This window comes from Pollicipes pollicipes, unplaced genomic scaffold (assembly GCF_011947565.3).
Source record: "Pollicipes pollicipes isolate AB1234 unplaced genomic scaffold, Ppol_2.1 Scaffold_7261;HRSCAF=8764_pilon_pilon_pilon, whole genome shotgun sequence".
Taxonomy (NCBI): domain Eukaryota; kingdom Metazoa; phylum Arthropoda; class Thecostraca; order Pollicipedomorpha; family Pollicipedidae; genus Pollicipes; species Pollicipes pollicipes.
This window is the reverse complement of record NW_023597054.1, coordinates 36,355,200-36,376,937: the sequence shown is the minus strand read 5'-3', so window position 1 is coordinate 36,376,937 and position 21,738 is coordinate 36,355,200. Positions and strand designations below refer to the sequence as shown.

At 48.0% G+C, this 21,738-nt stretch overlaps 1 protein-coding gene across 1 annotated transcript in view; it reads right to left on the bottom strand.

The window, feature by feature from the left end:
• LOC119111362 (uncharacterized) overlaps positions 1 to 21,302 on the bottom strand; it is a 112,852-nt gene extending 91,550 nt beyond the window's left edge. Inside the window, exons 1-3 of the mRNA XM_037235177.1 lie at positions 21,096 to 21,302; positions 18,981 to 19,163; positions 18,299 to 18,493 (exon numbers count right to left, since the gene is read on the bottom strand). Of these exons, the coding sequence (XP_037091072.1) occupies positions 18,299 to 18,493; positions 18,981 to 19,163; positions 21,096 to 21,165 (448 nt within the window). The 5' untranslated portion in view covers positions 21,166 to 21,302. The remainder of the gene's footprint in view (positions 1 to 18,298; positions 18,494 to 18,980; positions 19,164 to 21,095) is intronic.
• Positions 21,303 to 21,738: the final 436 nt, after the last annotated feature.

The window sequence follows — 21,738 nt, the reverse complement described above, 5'->3', positions numbered from 1 at the left end:
GCTGCGCAATTTCATCCGTCTCGCGCAATGCCCCGCATCAATGCACACGTCGCCACAGCGGGGGCTCTGCGGCAGCCATCCGCTCGAGAGAACAGTCTCGAGCTGTCCCGGCTCCCAGTGCGACGGAGCATCCGTCGAGCCCGCTCGCAACACGACGAGCCTTCTGTGAACAAGCGGTGGGGCCGGTGATTGAAGCCGGGAGCCGTAGTACTGTCCCAAATTGCTTGCACTTACCTTTAAAGGGAGTGTTTCACATTTGTATGCGGTTTGGGACTGAGATGGCCATTTCAAAGATCATCCAGCGCAGTTCACAGGCCTACCCTGCGCTGACGTCCGCGCACATTTGCAGACTGTTTCGTGCAGATTGCTTCAAGTTCCCCCAGGCATGCCTGACGCCAGAAGACGTCATGCAAATGCTATCTCATCGTAGCTTAATGCCACGACAAAAACAATCGAAGCATTCGTGGCCAGCTTACGTCAGCATGATTCCTGGCATCAACGGACTTCAGGCGGTCGTCAACTATTGTGATACGTGTCATGGCTTTGATAAAGAACTCATTTGCTCGATAGGTATTGAAAACTGCCTGCTTTGCAACACTAATGGCTACCAAAATAGAATATTTCGTGAGCTGTACCCTATCTTTAATAGTGGTCTAACTGATAAGAAGCTGAATTAAATGCATAACACTGCATTTCATTCCAGGAAGGAAATCGTGCCATCCCGGTAATGTCATATTTCCAAAATGGCCTCCGAACTGGGGAGTGAGCTCTAACCTGAGGAAAAGTCAAGGCAATCTGCGGTTGCGAGTTGCTGTTATACAGCTGCTGATTTGCAAATTGCTAGTTGCAAGCAACGCACGGGATTTAAATGCACAACTCATTATTATGATCATTGATGCTCTTTAGGGTAGCGGCGACCACCCAGGCCACAGCGAAAGAAACCGTGAACCACTCTGACTTCATTGGAGTAACCTTGGACCATTTCGACCTCATTGGAGTACGGCGGACCGCCCCAACCTCCGCGAAGTAATTGCGGACCACACCAACCTCCGCGGAGTAACGGTAGACCACACCCGAACCTCAGTGGAGAGCGGTTTTGCATTCATACCGACCTCCGTGGAGAGTAGAGTAACGAGTTATAGACCCAAACCGACCTCAGTGGAGTAGTAGCGGTGCATCATACCGACCTCCGTGTGGAGTAACGGTAGACCACAACGACCTCAGGGAGTAGCGGTGCATCATACCGACTCCGTGGAGTAACGGTATAGACCAACCGACCTCAGTGGAGTAACGGTGGACCGCCCCGATCTCAGTGGAGTAACGGTGACCACCCCGACCTCAGTGCAACCGAGTAACGGTGCATCATACCGACCTCCGTGGAGTAACGGTAGACCACACCGACCTCAGTGGAGTAACGGTGGATCACACCGACCTCCGTGGAGTAACGGTGATCACACCGACCTCCGTGGAGTAACGGTAGACCACACCGACCTCAGTGGAGTACGGTAGACCACCCGACCTCAGGGAGTAACGGTGACCACACCGACCTCCGTGGAGTAACGGTAGACCACACCGACCTCAGTGGAGTAGCGGTGGACCGCCGACCCCAGGGAGTAACGGTAGACCACCGACCTCAGTGGAGTAACGTGCACACCGACCTCAGTGGAGTACGGTAGACCACACCGACCTCAGTGGAGTAGCGGTGGATCACACCGACCTCAGTGGAGTAACGGTGGACCACACCGACCTCAGTGGAGTAGCGGTGGACCCCGACGTGGAGTAACGGTAGACCACACCGACCTCATGGAGTAACGGGACCACACCGACCTCAGTGGAGTAACGGTGGACCACCCGACCTCAGTGGAGTAGCGGTGGATCACACCGACCTCCGTGGAGTAGCGGTAGACCACACGACCTCAGTGGAGTAGCGGTGGATCCACCGATCTCAGTGGAGTAACGGTAGACCACACCGACCTCAGTGGAGTAACGGTGGACCCCCGATCTCAGTGGAGTACGGTGGATCACACCGACCTCGTGGAGTAGCGGTAGACCACACCGACCTCCGTGGAGTAGCGGTGGATCACACTGACCTCGTGAGAGTAGCGGTGGATCACACCGACCTCAGTGAGTGGTACGGTAGACCACACCGACCTCAGTGGAGTAGCGGTGCATCACACCGACCTCCGTGGAGTAGCGGTAGACCACACCGACCTCAATGAGCTATGGAGGATCTACTCAGGACCAGTTCTCTGGACATACATATGAGGTAATGGTGGATCGACTAGGGTCCATTTCTCTCGGACAAACACAGGGAGTAATGGTGGTATGTTCCAATCCGTATACCTTCAAAAAAAACTTTATAACCACACTAAGTTAAAAGGGCGGAGAGACATTGTATGTGGAAAAAATTAAGCTGTAATGTTTACCTTATTAACACAGCCAAAAGACTGTTCTTGGAATTATGATGCAATGAATCCATACCATGATCTCATGTCCAAAGAAAAAATAATCGAAGCATAATGCAAACTAGAATAGGGCCGTCAGTTGATGCTCTCCATAGTTAAAGCTATCACAATGACGAAAGTTATTCGGGACGCCCGTGTCTCACGTGGTAAGCCTCTTCCTATTAGCCAATAACCAACAGTTATAGAGTGATTCAAAAAGATTACAGAACATTTTAAAACGAAGTTAAACCTCAAGAGGGCCACTGAAAGAACGCTATTATGATAGCAGGGGATCCAGACCCATGGGCCCGAGCTATCGCTAAATTCCACTCGTGGCGTATAGATGAGAGTGGGTTTATCATCCCAGCATGTTGAAACGGGCAATGGCGACAGACTGGTTATCGTTGTGGCATCGCACATTTCTTTGGCCCGTTGTCACCCCTGATGACTTTTGGGGCAGACTCAAACTGACGGTTTACGGTTTACGGTTTACGTTTACGGGCCGATACTTTCGAGCCCACAACTTTAAAAAATACAGGCATTTTTACAAACTTGCTCAACGATTTCAAAACGTTTAGGCCTTTGGAAATTTTTAAGCACAGGGTAGATTCTGACCAGCAACGTGCACAGTCTTCACATATTCGTCAGAATCAAGCCGTCACCACAAAGTAAAGAACAATAGTTGTGTTGCTCAACTGCATGTTTTCCTTACATTATCGCTTTCCCTGAATTGCTTGCAGCTGACGCCAAATGGCAAATGCTATCTTCAGTCGGCTCACGAAGCTCCCTGATGTGACCTTATCTCACGTGATCCTCACAAGATGCTTAGCGTACCAGCCACATTGGTCGCGTGGGAAATACGCCGCAGGAGTTGTGAACACCTATCGTTTAACAACGAACGTCCACCGGCCCATATGACCTGACTTTGACGCGAGAGCCCGTTCGACGGACCAACAAGGGGCACTTGACCCACTCACGGCTCCAGAGAGTCACCGGATGCGCCTCGGCACAAGTGCTCGTCGCTCAGTCGCCTCCGCCGCGCGTCACGCAGCGCCCGGAGATGTCCGCGCGCAGGAGCCGCAAACGAGCGGAGGCGTGAGTCGCGTGGTGCAGGCGAGCAGATGATTCGCTGGTCCAGGCTGGTGCGCGGCGAGCTGATGATCCACTGGTGTAGGCTGGTGCATGGCGAACAGATGATCCGCTGGTGCAGGCTGCTGCAGGGCGAACAGATGATCCGCTGGTGCAGGCTGGGACGGAGCGAGCAGATGATCCACTGGTGTAGGCTGCTGCAGGACGAACAGATGATCCGCTGGTGCAGGCTGGTGCACGGCGAACAGATGATCCGCTGGTGCAGGCTGGTACAGAGCGAGCAGGTGATCCACTGGTGTAGGCTGGTGCAGGGCAAACAGATGATCCGCTGGTGCAGGCCGGTGCAGGGTAAACAGATGATCCGCTGGTGCGGGCTGGTGCAGGGCGAACAGATGATCGGCTGGTACAGGGCGAGCAGATGATCCACTGGTGTAGGCTGGTGCAGGGCGAACAGATGATCCGCTGGTGTGGGCTGGTTCATCCACTGGTGCAGGCTGGCGCAAGGCGAGCAGATAATCCGCTGGTGCAGGCTGCTGCAGGGTGAGCAGATGATCCGCTGGTGCAGGCTGGTGCAGGGCGAACAGATGATCCGCTGGTGCGGGCTGCTCATGGCATCGCTCTTTGTAATGTTTGGACTGCAAGCGACGATTTCTGAGCAGTACTTATGCCCCATAGGTAAGTCAGGTCATTGCCTCGCAGTACATTGCTTCGATTTCTGAGCTGTGCTTATGCCCTAGTAAGTAAGTCAGATCATTGCCTCGCTGTTCGAGTAAGGATGTGCATCTATACATGCCGGGCGACTGAACTGCTTCCAGGCAGGCCAGGCTACGGGCAGTGGCGAGTGGGGCATGCCCGAGCGGCAGCGGCGCCGCATGAAGTGATCCCGAATAGCGTCAGGATTATCTGACTCTACACAGCTCCCGAATTGCAGATCCTTGCATTCTAACGGATGCTCCAGCTCTGCACGGACTGGAATATTATGATGTGAGTCCGTCGCTCAGATTAGTCTTATTCCCCGAATCATTATCACGCCGCTGCAGCAGCGTGATAAGCGCGCTGATTAGAGGCTCCTGTGCTGGACAGATGATCTCCTACAGACAGATCTCCGATCGCTTTGACAGATGTCCCAGCTCGGCGCCTAGTCGGTGCACCTATGACTAAACTCCGCTGCCCGAGGCTGACGGAAATCCTCTCTGTTTCATTCATCCCGCCCTTAATCAGGGCATCTAGTGTGTAGCTGGCTCCCAGATTCCTCAGATTTGGCCCTCCACCCCGCCAGCTTCGTTCTGAATGCCACGGGCCGAGGAAGTCGTTGCGTTAAGCAACGACTCAATGTTACGGCAATCCCGGAATTTCATCAGCTGGCTGACTCAGAAATGCGCCTCCGAAAGCAGGCTGGCTGGATATCGCCGGAAAGGGCGGCAGTTATGTGCGGACAGTTTCCTCATTGGTGTCGCGCCGCTGCTGGAAATGCACTTTGGGGGTCCAAGTACAGGTCAGCGGAGGTTGTCCGCCCCTACGTATGTATGGGTTGTCTGAGCGACCGAAAAAAATCCGAACCGTTTTATGAATGTTACTCGTCAAGTTACACAAAATTGACGAAATGTCACTTATTGATTTATAATTTCATTGTACTTTGGGCTCCACTGTCCGAATAACAGAGCTGAAAATGAAGCCTCTACTTTGGGCTTGCGTTGGCTGCGCCGGACCTATATATTGTGAGTTTAAAGGATTCAATAGTTGTTGTCTCCACCGCAAGAAAACTCTGTTTGGCGGCCCGCAAAATCTTTCATGTGTGAGCTATGATGTGACGACGTAGCCTGTGGGCCGCACCACACGCACACGAGCACAAATGATTTACAGTTCTAGGAAAGTGGTAACATTTCTTTTAGACACTGCTGTTGTAGCGGGATGTTTTGAGTCTGTCTACCTCACAGCAGGTGAATCCGGCACAATAGTTGCAACGCCATAGCGCGGATTCAACAGGCTGTTTTATGGTGTTTGCTGTCCATAAATAAATAAGTAATGGAACAGCACGAAATGAATACCGCACTGCGGCTTGAAATATTACATTTTGCGCTTACCACCACACATTTCTCGTTTCAGGATGACCGCCACCGTGTCATTTCTGATGCCTACGTACAAGGATTGCAAGAAGATGTCTTCCAAGAATGTTGTCTGTGCCACTCAAGTTACACCATATACTTTCAGCAATGTCACAACAAGGCGGGGATCTTATGATACGCCAAATAAATATTTCGGCGTGGAGAAAAGCTATGCAGAGCCCGTCTAAGACATCCGCTTTAAAAGCCTGCTCACTGCAACTTTGGGTACTGCATCGAATGTTTGAGTGATGTCAGATGTCCAACTACAACGGTATAGCAGACCTGTGTATAGATATCGGAAGAGAGGGTGGGAGTAAACAACACAAATTTTCAAGAGACGCGTGCATTGAAAACTAATGTCGATGGCAGAAAGGGGGAAATAAATTGTATGCATGACCTTCTGTTATCGCGGTCCCAGGCTGTATGACCTTCTATGCAAAGCCAAAACAAAGACATAAAAGAAACAAACTCGCTAAATACCGCCATTCACATTTTTAAAACTGTTGCGGACATGAAACACCAGCACCTTTGTGCCGTATGGACCAGTGATGGAGGCTAAGATGATGAAGATCACGCACTTTACCGGCCATTTCAATAAAAGGAGTGTTACACATATGTGTGAGGTTTTGAACTGGGATAGACAGTTTCAAAATCATTCAGTGTAGCTCACAGCCCTGTCCTTAAGGCTCCAACCGTCTGGTCTCTGAGCTTCACGCAAACGAACTTGTGCAGAACTTGACGCACGCGAACTAGTTAATATCTCGTGCAGGCTATTTCAAGGTCACCCGGGCATGCATGAAGCCATAGAAAAGTCACGCCAATATTGCGACCTCGTTGGCCATGTAATGCTCAACGCCAAGAAAACAATGGCCATCGAGTTATTCGTGTCGGACGAACGTCAGCACGACTTCCGGCACCAACGAACTTCAATTGGTTTCCAACCAATGTAATGCGTTCTGTGTAAGTTTCTAACATGAATCACATTTTGTGCCACATAATGCAGGAAGTTGGACAGTGGTACGAGTTATGACGCAAATAAGACTGGGAATGAAAAAAACTTGAAAGGAACGTTTCCTATTTGAAGATACAGAGGCAAGCATCAGCTTTGATTACATAAGCTCAATTGTGGCTATTGGTATGCTTGTGTGGTAAGTGCGAAGGAATGCTCTAGACGGCAAATTTTCACTTTCTGCTAAACGTGCTCCTAAATATGTCAGTGTTTTATTGGGACATGAAACATTTGTATGACGTCAAAGGGGCCGCCAAGATGGCCGTGCGAAATTGAAACCGCCGCAGTTCCGAAGCGGACGGGTTAACTCACTTGTTGTACCTCAAATTGTCAAGAGGCGTCGTGCAAAGGAGTGCGGTATTTTCAGAACCCAGATTTCGTTATGTGCGCGTGTTTTGGCCATTTTCACTGTGCTTTTGCATATAAATTCGTGATTTTACGTTGTTTGCTTGAATCCACATGCTCGCTTATAGCGCTATTTTTAAGTTATTCAATTCCCGGTCTTATGTTCGTAATAACTCAGACCACTGTCCAACTTCCTGTATTAAATACCCCAAAGCGTGATCTATTCCGACATCCGACTCTCTTATCCTCTTATGCTCTTCCATATGAATCCCCACTAGGCCCCGGTTGACCGGGACAGGCTGTATGCGTCAGCCACGTGTGGACCGGGGGATCCCTGGCGAGAGCCCTCGACAGGGATCGACAGCACGTTAAACACCGATTTTAAACGTCGAAAAACATTAAACCTCGACAGCACATACCCCGCAGAGTGGGCCCAGCGCGGCTGAGGCTCGGCTGCTGACACCCAGGCGCATGTATCCCTGTCCCACCGTTATCCCTTCTTCCTAATCCCACAGCCCTGAAATCGTCATTTCTGGTCGAAAGGGCTCTAATCTAAATAACCAACAACAAATCTGCTCCGACGGGAGCTCTGCGCGCACCTCCGAATCAGCACTTGGGGTTGACGCCCACGTCATGCCTCGTGCTCTCTGACGAATGGAACAGGGGTCGCGATGCATAACAAAATCGCAACAAAATTCCAATTACCCGGCGTCTCAATCTATAACTCTACTACCTCGCATTTACCACAGCTGCAAAGGGACGGCGTAACGTCGGTCAGGACTGGCCGTAGCATGTCCAACCACTGTCTACTGCACCACTCCTCATTTTGTTTTACCGCGTGCTTCCGTGCAAATGCCTTAATAGTGCCACCATAGCAGTGAACACCTCGAAAAACCTTTCTTCTTTTTGACGATCTCACACGTTCCGCCACAACGAGGTATCTTCAACAGATGTTTAATCGCTTGATTGTCCATAACCCAATTAGTTTTGTTTGCACCGATGGGGCGAGCGCCAATGACCATAACGGATGTATCATAATTGGCAATAAGCATTATCATGAAAAGTGTTAAATACCGGATGGCACCTCGACTTATTTGGCTGAGTTGTTTGCTCCTCTTCTTTTGTTACAACATTTTCAATAACACCCATACAACAAAGACAACAGTAAGCTGTTCCTATTCCAAGGAAACTGCGCAATTATTTGCTGATCCAGAGTTCACTCACCACCCCTTTGTTAACATCATCAATTTATATCATATATTGCACACACAGGGCATGAAAAAACAAATTTTCGTGGAGTTCAGGACATAAAGGCACCACGGGGAATGGATGAGCTGACCAAGTAACCAAGGAAGCTTTTACAGTCACTCACATCATGGAGATTCCCATTGATCATGCATCTACGAAATATTCAATTCGCACACCGACAAAACATGATCGGATACGACAGTGGACCGACGCCACCACAAAACAACTTCATAACAATGAACCAGACATTTCCCCTTGGCCATCAGCACACCGTAAAGACTGTTTAGAGGAGAAGGTGTTGTCCCGTCATAAAATTGGACACACTACGGTAACACATGGTAACATGTATTTACGTCGTGTTCTGCTCTACCGTCAGCCGTGCGATCATCCACTTTCGGTTAAACGTAATATTTTCGAGTGCACTAAATACCAACAACAACATAAAGACATGAAGGTCTATTGTCATCTGCACAGCGTCGAATTCACTTAAAAAACGTTCTTGGTGATAGTCATGCTCATTGGTTTGATTTGCTTTTCGATTTTCTTAACCTTATCGGCCTGCTTAAAGCAATGTAAGTATATAACAAACGTGCCAACTGTTTTCTTCACTCACGTAATTACACTGCTTATTTGAAACGATACCTTCCAGGCGTAAACGACCCGAACGGGCCGAAACGTCTCAAACAAATGCAATAAAGTGAAATCAAAGTAAAATAAATATCAAATATCTTCCAACGAGTTCCGACCCACGTGTCTTTTTTACGCGGGTTAAGGCTCGGCGGTTTGCCTCCTCCCTCCCCCCCCCCCCCCTCCCAGGCCCACGTGGCACCGTCCCACCGTTCTCCATTTTCCTTCATCTCATAGCCCTGAAATGATAATTTCTGGTCAACAAGGTTCTAATGCAAACAACCAACTCTTCTGACAGCGATTAAAGCCAATCAAATCCCTATGATAATAACTGAGAAGTCAAATTCCCATGCAAATGTGGAACACTCCCTGCAAAGGGGGTGCTTCACAATTGCATGGGTTTTGAACTGAGAACAATGTCTTGAAGATCATTTGGTGCAGCACACAGGGCTGCCCTTCTTGAAACCTAAACTCATCTAGTTTCCGAGCTACATGGCCGCGGAGATCCGCAGGCAATTTCGGGGAGACTATGCAAAGGTCGCCCAGGGATTCATGAGTCCATCATAACGTCATCTAAATACCGTCATTTCATTAGCCACGCACCCATCAAGGCCAAGAAAAAATACAATTCTTGAGTCGTTTACATCCGACGTTCGTGAGTATTCTTTCATAAGTGACGGTCGCCAATTGGCTTTTAATCAATTTTATGCAATGCACGATGACGAAATCAAACAATGACGTATTAAGGAGCATGTTAACTGAACAGAAAACTTCCTTTTTAGAGCAGCATTGTTCACTTAGAATTAGCCCAAAAGTCAGCTTGTTCTATCATATTTGATACTTGCTTCAATTTACTCAAATGTGAGACATTCCTTTTACGAAGAACAGGGCTGTGAACTGCACCGAATGGTCTTCAAAATGGCTACATCGGTTCAAAACCGCTTAAAAATGTGTAGCACCCCTTTTAATGTCCCCAAACGTGGAACGTTTCATTTAATCTTTAATCTTATCTCTAATATATTATTTGGGTATAAAACAAGGCAATTTAGATGCATCCTCACAATCCTCACCCTCATAAAAACAGCCAAGCGGAGTAGGCCTTTTCCTATGGCTATGCCCCTGCCGATGCCCCCTGTGAGGGTCTTCTTTATTCGTTGTGGTTATATAAAGGATTCACCTTTCTTCTGCCCGGTCAAATCAGACAAGGCTAGAAAATCTGGGTGGTTGCTCTTGACTTTTTTGGTGAGATATTTGAATAGCATTGTTTAATTGTGCCACGCAGTTTACTGATGTGATGTCTGTCATGGGTGTTCTCGCACCACGGGTCCTGCTGGTAGAATTGAAATATAGATATAAAAAATAATCTTAAAAATAATAAGTTTCATAATTGCATTCTGAGGTGGACATTCTTTTTTGGAAGGTGTAAAATCTTACGTACCTAAAAAAATGCGTCATTTTGCTTGTTACCATGTTTAACCCGCAAAAGCCCACCAGGCTAGGCCATCATATTCGCCAAAAGTCCGCGACTCCTTGCATGATCCGATTTGATGGGTTGGTAGGTTAAAAATTGCGTCTCTAGCCTGGACCCTATCGTACACATCCCTGCTTGTCCTAAAAACGGTCACTCAGTAGAGATGTGGAGTAACGAATCAAGCGCCGATCCAATAAATCAGTTCGACAGCTATGCAGTGAACATATGCCACACGGAGGAATGTACAAAAAAGCGTAGTACAAAAACGCCCATTAAAAAATGTCCAAAAAATACCCAGAAATGCTCGGTACAAAATGTGCTGGTCAAGACCACGAGCAGGGTCTAGTTTCATGAACCAATGTTACGAACCGGCGAGTCTACGAATCTACGCCAGGTAGAAATACGAAGCATGAATTATCCAGCGTCATACCAATGCAGGTTTGCGGTTTCATGGTTCGTATTTTCGACGAAGGGCGCAGATATGGTTTGGGACTGATTTGATTGCGACGAATTTTGAAACATATCTTGACACGCGCTCGGGTGGGGGTCAAATTGACCCTCCCCCCGCGCGAAATTGAGCAGGGCTGTAGACAATTTAATAGCGGATCGTTTGGCATCAAAATTTGGATGTGTACCTTGTAAGGTCGCTGACCTATGGCAGGTCAAAATCAGGCCATGGTTTCAGCGAAATCCATTTCTAGGGAATCGTTCAATCTGATGCAACATCAGAGTGTTAGACGAAGTCATATATCTCTGAGATGCTTTTTTAGGCAACACAAATATTGAATGCGCGATTTAAGTTGACCTAAGGTCAGATAACAAGGTCAGACCAATGTCAAAACCAATCTGTTTTATTACTCTAGGACCTGCCGCATGCGGTAGTTTCTGGTGCTCCTTTCGAATTTATTGATAGCAGGAACCGCATTATACATCTTCCATGGACTTCTTGGGTGTCAGAATAGGCCATTGACCTGAAATGACCCAGGTCAGCATTTTTTTAGGAACATACTGCCTGGCGTAGTCTTTGTCGCTTATTCAAATGCAAAACCCAGAGCAGTCTCGCATGATTTGGTCACCATGACCTTCAAAAGGTCAAGCAAGGTCACTGACCTTAACTGAGAATGTGACCTTTTGCTTAGAAGCAGTTATCTAGGTTATGGGGCACTTTGAAGACCAGCCTGGAATTTGACTTTGATCTTATTTGACATGAAGGGCATGACCTAAACTAAACTGAACTAGGAACCTAAAACTTTGATGTGAGCTCACGTGCAGGTCAGCAAACCCTGTAAATTTGGTGCCTCTAGCTCTCTTAGTTTCCGAGATCTCATAGGGGTAAAATTGACACACACCTCTCCTCCCAGCCGAGCGAAGGGTATCTAGTCGGCCACCCGGGCGCGTGTTTAACATTAGATTCAGTTGATATTGCTCGAAACTCGGAAATGCATCGGTTAAGTTAGACAAACAGTCCCGAATAATCGCAAAACGGGATAAACAACAAAAACTCTTATCCAAGTATAGAGAAGGTGAATTACGCGCGATCTTGCATTCCATAAACGACGCAATGTTTACGATATGTGTTACGTTTCGGTTGTGTTTCTAGCATCGATTATGTTTCAAAAGAAGCCTAAAAATATATGTTGACGTTTTGAAGATGAGAATTGCTAAGTATGACGTGTGCTCTCACCAGGTGTGCGTGTGCGTGTGAGTGTGCGTGTGCGTGCGTGTTTGTGTGTGTGTATGTGTGTGTGTGTGTGTGTGTGTGTGTGTGTGTGTGTGTGTGTGTGTGTGTGTGTGTGTGTGTGTGTGTGTGTGTGTGTGTGTGTGTGTGTGTGTGTGTGTGTGTGTGTGTGTGTGTGTGTGTGTGGTGTGTGTGTGTGTGTGTGTGTGTGTGTGTGTGTGTGTGTGTGTGTGTGTGTGTGTGTGTGTGTGTGTGTGTGGTGTGTGTGTGTGTGTGTGTGTGTGTGTGTGTGTGTGTGTGTGTGGTGTGTGTGTGTGTGTGTGTGTGTGTGTGTGTGTGTGTGTGTGTGTGGTGTGTGTGTGTGTGTGTGTGTGTCTGCGTGTGTCAATGAAGATGATAACATATTGGAAATATAACTAAAGTTGAGCAGCACTCAGTTCTTTTGTTCACCGCTGAATCATTTGCAAACAACAAATTACCTTTCACTGATGTCCATGTTGGCTTATATTATAGCACCTTTTTTACAACTATGTTTAGAAAGCCCACTGACGCTGGACAGTGCTTCAACGACGCCAATACGTGTCAGAATAAAAACGAAAATAGTTATTTTTGCACTTATGTCAACCACGCAATGAAACATCGCTCGAATTGATCACTTCTGCGTGAGGAGCCGCAGAGAGCGAGAGATATTGTTAAATGGGTTGCTCCACACTTAAAGATACTGAAACAAGCATCAGATATGAGGAAATAGGTTAACTTATAGCTAATGGTATGGTTCTAAGCCCGAAAGGGTACTCTAGACGGCATAACTTCTCGATTTGGTAAATATGCTCCTCAATACGTCATTGATTACTTCATGGTGCGCTGCACGTTATTGATTGAGAGCTACCGGACGACCGTTAAATCTGGAAATCGTGCTCACAAACGCCAGCTATGAACGACTCGACAATTGAATTTTTTGTCCTCGATCGCCGCATGGAAAATGCGATGACAGGATTTGAATAACGACTTAATGGCGCCATGGATGTCTGGGTGACCTTGAAATGATATCCCCAAAACTGTTTACACATCTCCGTGGGCGTGTAGCTCAGAAACTAGAAGGGTACATGTCTTAAGAAGAATACAGCTGTGAGCTGCGCAGAGTGCCCTTCAAGACGGCTTCTTCATTTAAAACCCCCATACAAATGTGGTGCACTCCCTTTAAACAAAAACCATTGATCACGTAACATAGACCACCACATCAGACGATAACTTCTATCCGACACAGATACTATTCTGGCACCGACGGAGAAGGCTGACCTGCCGGCGACTAAGTCATCTAATTAAGCTTTTCAATAACGTTTAAAAGGAACCATGTCCAACGCGTGCAAAAAATGTGAGGAAGTGTTCTTTTGGCACTGGTCTCATGGCACGGTTTCGAAAAAAAACTGTGTCCCCATTGGACCTCAAGACAAACTTAAGGAGCCAATTTTCTAAAAAAAAAATAAATAAATAATGATCTGGCCTGTTCAGGACTAACAACTTGGCACGAGGCATATCGGCTCTGAAGGCTATCAACATCGTTTATGAGTCCCGATACCCTGTCGTTGCCGTGTGCGCTGCAACAGCTTATCCCAATTTTGTATCTTAAATTCAGGTAAAATTTTGCATTTCTCAAAGTAAATGATGTCGCTTGAGTGGCAACGATTCTTTGAGTGTTTTGCTATTCCTGCTTTGCGCAGTATCTTGCAAACGACGTGACAATTGCGGTGGCGGTGGGACGTGGCTAGTGGTGAGAGGGAAATGTGGACCATTTCAAAGCTGCCATGTGGTATTTACTCTGTGTCGTTGTGTGATGCATCCATTTCAGGAATGCAATGTTCGAATGTTTTCTATCCCGCTGACCTGCATGGCTTTGAGGATGAGGTCGAATTGCTTAGAAACATAAGCTGGTTTAAACTAAGCAGAATGAGCATAGGCGAGCTCGTTTATGACTGAACGAAAACAATGCAAGATTTAATGCGACCGATCGATTAAACGCGCATAGAACTAATGAAACGTACATTTGCCTGGCATATAGCAAAACTTGCATTAATGAAAACATACTGCCCGAGTACACGAATATGACGTATATAATTTAGCTCGACCGGACGTGTCATAAGCGTAAAGCATTGCCAGCATGTGTGTCCATCATCAAACACGCAATCCTCATGACCGCGGCGCTTTAGCAGAGGAGCAGCACGTTAATTCGTGAGGAAGGCTGCGACATCTATCCTTAGCATTATGAACTTTCGGTCCCACTCGTCACCACAGCATGTCGATTTGTGCCGACATGCACTCTTCAAAACGAGAACAGTTATTACGAGCGCGATCACAGGCTGCGCGAGCCCTGCGAACCACTGAAAATGTTGTAGTTTCCGGGGTTAGGCCCGGCCAGGCCAGCAACACTTTCGGTGGGTCTTTATCTTTGCAACAGCTGATCACATGGTCGCGAAATGTTCGCAAGCAAGTAGCGCAACTCTTTAAAAGCTGTGCTGCGCTATTTGCGAGGTACTTAAGTGGAGGCTGCCTGACTGCGCAGTGTATTTCTGCAACGTTGCAATATCACCACTTTTGTATCCCCTCTATCGACTGAGGGGAGATGTATGTGTGTGTGAAATAGCTAGAAAAGCTGAAACCGAAGGTCGGAGACAGTTCCAGGACTTCGGGACCTAGTGTTGCTGTGACATGGCACTAACACATGCAGATGGAGAACAAAGCAGACAATAAGATCGGCAAAAGCGCAGGTCAGTGTGTGCAGATTCTCACCTGCTATCGCACGCAAACCATGGACTGGCCCGCTTCCGTGTGTTTGTAAGGACTGGCATCGGCGACCAGAGCAGGTGGATACGTGAGACTTCCTGCACGGTGTACCGTGTGAACGTACCGTCCACAAATCATCAAGCGATCTGAACGCTGACCGACCCATAGCTGCACCTGTGCCATCGCAGATAAAAACCCCTCAATGTAACCTCTTCTCAAACCTGGCCTCAAACACAGCAGCGCTGTTTCTTGAATCGTAGGCAGATCAGGTCAGGAAGCTACATGGGCACATATTCCAAACGCAGCAGCGCTGTTTCTTGAATCGTAGCAGATCAGGTCAGGGAACTACATGGGCACATATTCCAATTTATTGTGGCCAATATTAGCCCAGAGCATGAATTTGTTTCAAGTTTGTTCTTCAGTCACCAAATACCAGAACAGTTGCTTACTCAAGCAGTGGCAGATGGGTCAAACATTACGATTTAACGTCAGCTAACTACCCGAAACCTGATGTGATGTCACATTTTTCCTGAAATGTCATTGCACTTATAACCGAAGGGCTGAAATGTGCGATCTAAGTATTTTGTGTGAGCATGGGATCACCCCTGCGAAAGCACCAATTTCTGTCAAAAGGCTTGCTAAGGACACCTACACTGGTGGCTTGATGAACTTTGACCATAAGCTATTATTTGTAAGAGAGACGCTTCGATATGACACAGGGCATAGGCGCACAATGCTCAACTTAAAATGTGATACCTGGCAAGGAAAATTTGCTCGCGTTGGTCTATGTATAAAAACAGCCATTCATCTAAATAATTCCCTTGGAACCAGATCAGTTCATTTCAATATCTTCCAATCCCATCTGCCCTCCTTCCCTCGCCATTTTCCTCAACTTTCAAATCCCCTGCGATTGGCTGCAGGAAAGTAATAATATGTCCAGAACAGTCCATCTCAGTTAATCCCATATCCACACAACTTGTCGCCAAATGGCAACTTAAGTATACATGAGCAAGATATCTTCTCAAAGCTACATTGTTAGCACCGCTCAGTCTGTTACATTTACTTCGGTTGGCTGGCTTCTCAATGTAATGAAAACTTCTTCTGGAGAGCTTCTTTTCGTAATACAATGCTGTTCTGATCTGTCAACGGCAGCACCCGAATCAGTGCATTCACACTTCCGCACGCGGACTTTTCATTGGCAGCTACAGTCACCATTTGAACGGTAACGTGGGCTGTTAGTAGCAATGCTCGACTCTATCGCTCCCTCGCGTCGTCCAAAGTAGCTATCATCCGATTATTCGAGGTGTTTTGCCGAGATGACACACACGGCCAATGCCTCGTCGCAGTGCGTGTGTATCCGTACTTAAAATTCATGCACAGAATACGTGTATGCCGCACTCATAAATTTCCAGCCCTTCACTCAAGTTACCTAACTGTCTACCATAGATCTCAACCCCTTTCATCGGATTCACTCCACCTTCGTTCAAGGGCTTTCGCATTTCGTCTCCCTGTGGCGCTCGTCTCTTTAAACATAAGGGATCCGGGTGGGGTCCAGTTTGACCATCCCCTCTCAAGATTTTACAGAATAATTCCCGAAAGGCATCGTGTAGCCACTTAAGTCTACTTAGCTGTAGGAAATCAAATAGCGGATCTTTGATATAACGAATCAGATGCACCTTATCCGGTCGCTGGCCTATAGCAGATTAAATTTGGTTCGAGGCGGTCACCGGAGGCAATTTCTATGGAATCGATCATCCTGATGCGATAACGAAAAGTTAGACGAAGTCATCTATCTCTGAGGTGTTTTATTATGCGGCAAAATAGCTGAATTCAGGACTAAAACAAGTTCCATTAACCTAGGGTCAGGTATGACGGTCAGACCGAGGTCTTAACTACTTTCTTCATTGCTCGAGAACTTGATGTTAGTGGTAGTTTCTAGTGCTTATTTCGAATTTATCAATAGCATGTACCTTAACAAACATCTTCCAATGACTTCGTAGGGGTCAGAGTAGGTTATTGACCTAAAATAACCCAGGTCAACGTTTGTTTAGAGGCATGCAGCCTGGCATAACCCTTGACTCCAATTCAACTGCAAACATCAAAATAATTTGTTATGATTTTGGCCAGCCATGGCCTCCTAAAGATCAAATACGGCAATGACCTCAAATGAATGCCTGGTGACCTTTTTCTTAGAAAAGAAATCTAGGTTCAAGATGGTTGCATGAGGAGGTCTAGGGGGGCAGTTTGGATGCCAATCTGGAGGTTGACGTTGTTTTACCTTTTTTGACCCAAAACTCAAGACCTTGGAACCTGAAATATGAACACAAATGATTTCATACATTGGCAAGCCGAACCTGTGAATTTAGTTTTTCTACGTTTCCTATTTATTTTTTTTAGATATCAGCGGGGCAGCTTCAAAAGTGAGCTAATAGCGTGTCAAATCTTTCCTTAAAAGGGATTGAAGCCTTCCAATAAAACCCCTTTGGCTCTCCAAACGAGCAGATCAAGACGGTAAAAGTCCAACGGTAACAGCATTGTTCTAGAGATTCTTCATCGGCGAAGAATAACATCCTGAATGAGATGGTGCCCTATGGTTTGTAGAATGCGTGTTTATTTTAAACTGATGGAGTCAAGTGGCTCGTGATGTAGTGTTGAGAATGACCTTGATGAAAGACTCATTTTTTGTCAAGTTTTCAACGATGCTTACGTCCCGATGCTGGTAATTAAGCTATCGGATTTCACTAGCAGTGGCGCAGTCTCAACAGGGCTCTAATCGATTTCAAACCGAAATAACTGCATGAGTCTACACTTCACTTCAGGAAGACAAATCAGTGCGATCACTTTAAAGGAGCAAGGGCACCTATTCGTCTGAGCATGCGCCATCTCGTTACCCAGGTTGGGAGCTTACCGGGACATGGTGAAGTTCCTTCTTTACTTAGTTACCTGTCTAGTACCTATCTCTTCTACCCTCATCCACTCCCCATGCTCTACCCGCTTTTACTTTGATTTTTGATTCGAAAATTATTCCATCCAAGCGGAATCCAGCACAGGTCATCTCGGTCGGACGAAATGGCGTCAAAACATTCCGGCGCTTAGGGGTGTGGCCATAGGGCCGTCACCAAAATGCACCACTAGCACCATGAACAGATGCTGGAAAATGATGTGTGTGTGTGTGTGTGTGTGTGTGTGTGTGTGTGTGTGTGTGTGTGTGTGTGTGTGTGTGTGTGTGTGTGTGTGTGTGTGTGTGTGTGTGTGTGTGTGTGTGTGTGTGTGTGTGTGTGTGTGTGTGTGTGTGTGTGTGTGTGTGTGTGTGTGTGTGTGTGTATTGTAAACAGGAAACGTTCGAACTTGCCTAATACCCGATGTGCCGATGAAGAGGTGGGTTCACCACCGGTTCTCACATCAGCAGTTCCTCTCCCCCTGACACATATCACCGGCAGTGACAAGCCGTCCCAATCCGCTGCCGCATCACATTATCGCCAGTGCGGTCTGCGCCCTCACCTTTCCTCCTGCCGCGCTGCCGCCTCTCGCCTCGGCAGAGCGGCGCCGTGCCGTTCCAGCGGGTGCCGTCGCAGACGAGCAATGGAGACCCTGTCAGGCGGCGGCCCAGGCGACAGCCGAACCTGACCACGGCCCCCCGCCACTGTCGGCGGACAACGCCCCCGGGAGGGGCCGCCAGCGCCGGACAGCCGGCCCCTGCAGCGGTCAGGCTGGGTCACAGAAGGTCAGGGCAAGGTGCCCGGTGTAGGGAGGCGCACCGGGGCGAGAGATGGCAGGCTGAGAAAGGGAGTCAGACGTGTGGTGCTGATGCAGTGGGCAAAGATGTGGGACAGAGGTAAAGCAGCATGACCGAATCAAGGGTGACAAAATGCAATGATTATCGCAAAGCAGCATGACATGACATGACAAGCTTGCTTGTGTACGTTGTGATCCAGCGTGAAGTGACTTGGGTGGTATAAAAGAGTCGTGCACCCAGCACACTCACTGTCACAGACAAGATGCACTGTGGCACACTCACTGGCATAGACGGGATGCACAGTGACACGCTCACTGACACAGACAGGAAACACGATGATACACTCACTGACACAAACGGGATGCACAATGACACACCCACTGACACAGACGGGATATACAGTGACACACTCACTGACACAGACAGGATGCACAGTGACACACTCACTGACACAGACGGGATGCGCCATGATCCAGCGGCCGCCGATGCAGGTGTTGAACAGCGGGCCGAGTCGGCGGTGTCCCTTGAGGCACTTGTACTGGACAGAGCTCTTCATCGGGGAGGCCCGCTGCCACACCCATCCGCCGACTATTGCAGGACGGTCGCAGAGGATGTTCCAGGCGGGCCGACCTGCGGCACACGTGATCGAACAGGAGCTGGCACCTCAATAGTGTCTGCATTTCGCTGATGGGGGAGGGGGGAAAAGTCAACGATCACGAGGCTAGCCCCAAAGCGGTTCGCAGGGCTTTTTAGAAAATAAATTGGGATGCTTTCGATCGACCGTTTCGGTAGGTTTGGAGAAAAATTTAAAATGCATAACGCTTCGCCTCCGATTTTTCAATAATATATAAGAAAGCTTCTCATCCCACATCGCGTGAGGGAAATTGTTGAATGACCAATTGTAACACAGAGGTGTTCACCTGGTTCGACATGCATAGTGTTATAGCAACATTCGGTTCCAATAATCACTACAAGTAATATTTGGTTTGTATGCTGCTAATTATATGATATCGCCTGCTGCTTGACTGTTCGAACGGGTAAAACGACATCGATTTTTTGTTGTTGACATTTCTGTGTATCTTTGTATGTGGCTAAAGAGCAAGGCTGGTTCAGTTCAAGTACGCGACTGTTTCTGAGCGATGATGTAAGCTATCCAAGGTCACTGTGTTGCCCAGCAGAATCTTGGCTTTGAATGACCAAAATCTACAATGCGTGGGAATATGGGTGCACAGTAATTTATATCAGTGATGCTTTGGATGATTTCTAAAAACCTAGCATGGCGTGACCTTGGCTCTGAGTGTTTATCATGTCGCCATCGACAAATGTCAGTTGTCTTTATCATCACAGAGCCTGTTGTGGACCACCTTAGGCTGCACTTCAAAGCTGAACATGACGCCATCTTGACGTCAAATAGTCGCTTGCACTTCAAAACTGGACATGACGGCTATCTTGAACTCTAATGACCGCTGCACTCCAAAGCTGGACATGACGCCATCTTGACCTCAGATAGTCGCTGCACTCCAAAAGTGGACATGGCGCCATCTTGACTTGATATAACATTTCCAAAGGCAACGGTCGTCAATGACGTTAACTACATGGCTACTTTGCACGTTCAGAGTCGCGAGATAAGACTATTCAATCCGACTACAATCCCAAAGTGCAACGATGAGGTTAAATTTTTCTCGGTCTTCGCCGCGCAAGACTTTTGAGAAGGAGATCAAATCAAAAACACCTCACTACAAAAGATCATTAGAGTTTTTTGGCCAAGTGCCATAGAGTTCCGGACTGTTCTAAGCACGTTAGAATCGTTATCCGCGAAACAGTTTGAGAGATATTTTCGGAGATCGCGTGGAAAGTTTTCAATAGCCACCTAACTACCTAAACGAGCTTTTAATACAGTGAGCCCACTATTTTGTATAGCTTGAAATTGGTATAAACTACCGCATCGCTCTCGAAGTTGATGAGACTCTGTTTTATCAGCAGCATGGTATTTACTCCTCCACACTTTTGCAAGGCGGTGCACTCGACGAATGTAGGATGACGGTCAATCATGCCACACAGTAAGTAGATGCGTAAGTTGTCAAGTAAATTTGTGACGAACGTCATGCATTTGGATAAAACAATTCCTTGTACCTTTATTCCTCGTAGAATGATTAGGACAAAGAGGGGACAGATGTATTTAGATTTCGGCAGCATGCCTTTATCGAAACGCATATGAGTAGTGCACCACCTACTCTATTCGTTTCGATAAAGGCATCTAGCCGCAATATCAATACATCTATATCTTCTTCGTTCTGGTTACTCTGCTAGGAATAAGGCTAACAGGACTGTCTCATCAGTACGTAGATGCATGCAGTAACTGAGTACCGTGAGCTCCACAAGCTGATTCTTGTTTTCCTCGGTTTACTTCACAGTCTTGGATGAGGAAGTGGCAGTGCACGTTATATCCCCGACTGCAACAGGTGGTAACCTACATGAACTGGCAAGGGCTTGATAGGAGGTCACTTCATAACAGTAAACTGTTGTATTTACGTTTTTCAATGCCTCACAATCCGTACTTACCGTCAGCAACTGGTTCCACCAGCGCTACAGCGAGCAGCAGAAGGACACCTGACCACCTGCAGAGCTCCATATCACTGGGGTGGCCGCCTCCACCGCGCGCTAGTCAGTTTCAGCAGCCGTTGGTGTCCCGGCCGCTCCGGGAGCCGTCGGCCGCTCCAGCGTCGCCCTGAGTGCACGACTCTGCAGCCGATGGGTACCCGCACCACAGCCGAGGTCGGTGCCGTGGCCGTCTGCCGCCCGGCACCGGGTGCGCAGGAAGTGGCGCAGACAGGGCCGGATAGCCGGTGTGGGCCAGCGGTCGGGCGCGGGCAGCCACCGCCGGACGTGTGTTCTCCGGTCAGTCTGACCTGGAGGTCCCGCCAGCGCGTCGTCCAGCGCGCGTGGCGTGTGTGCGCGTGCTCGATCTCGCCATGTCCTCGATGCACTCAAGCTGGTGCGCGACGTGGTCCCCGGCTGGTGCCTGTGGTCCTCGCAGCAGCGGTGACCCCTCAGGGCCATCTGTGAGACCGCGGCCGATGCGTCACTGGTCCTCGTGACATTACCGAGGCGCGCTTCCTGCCGATAAGGTCGCGGTTTCGGCGCTCGGACCGTTCAGTCCTGTAAAGCGTGGCAGCTGCCCGCAAGCCGCATCCGTCCAAAGTCC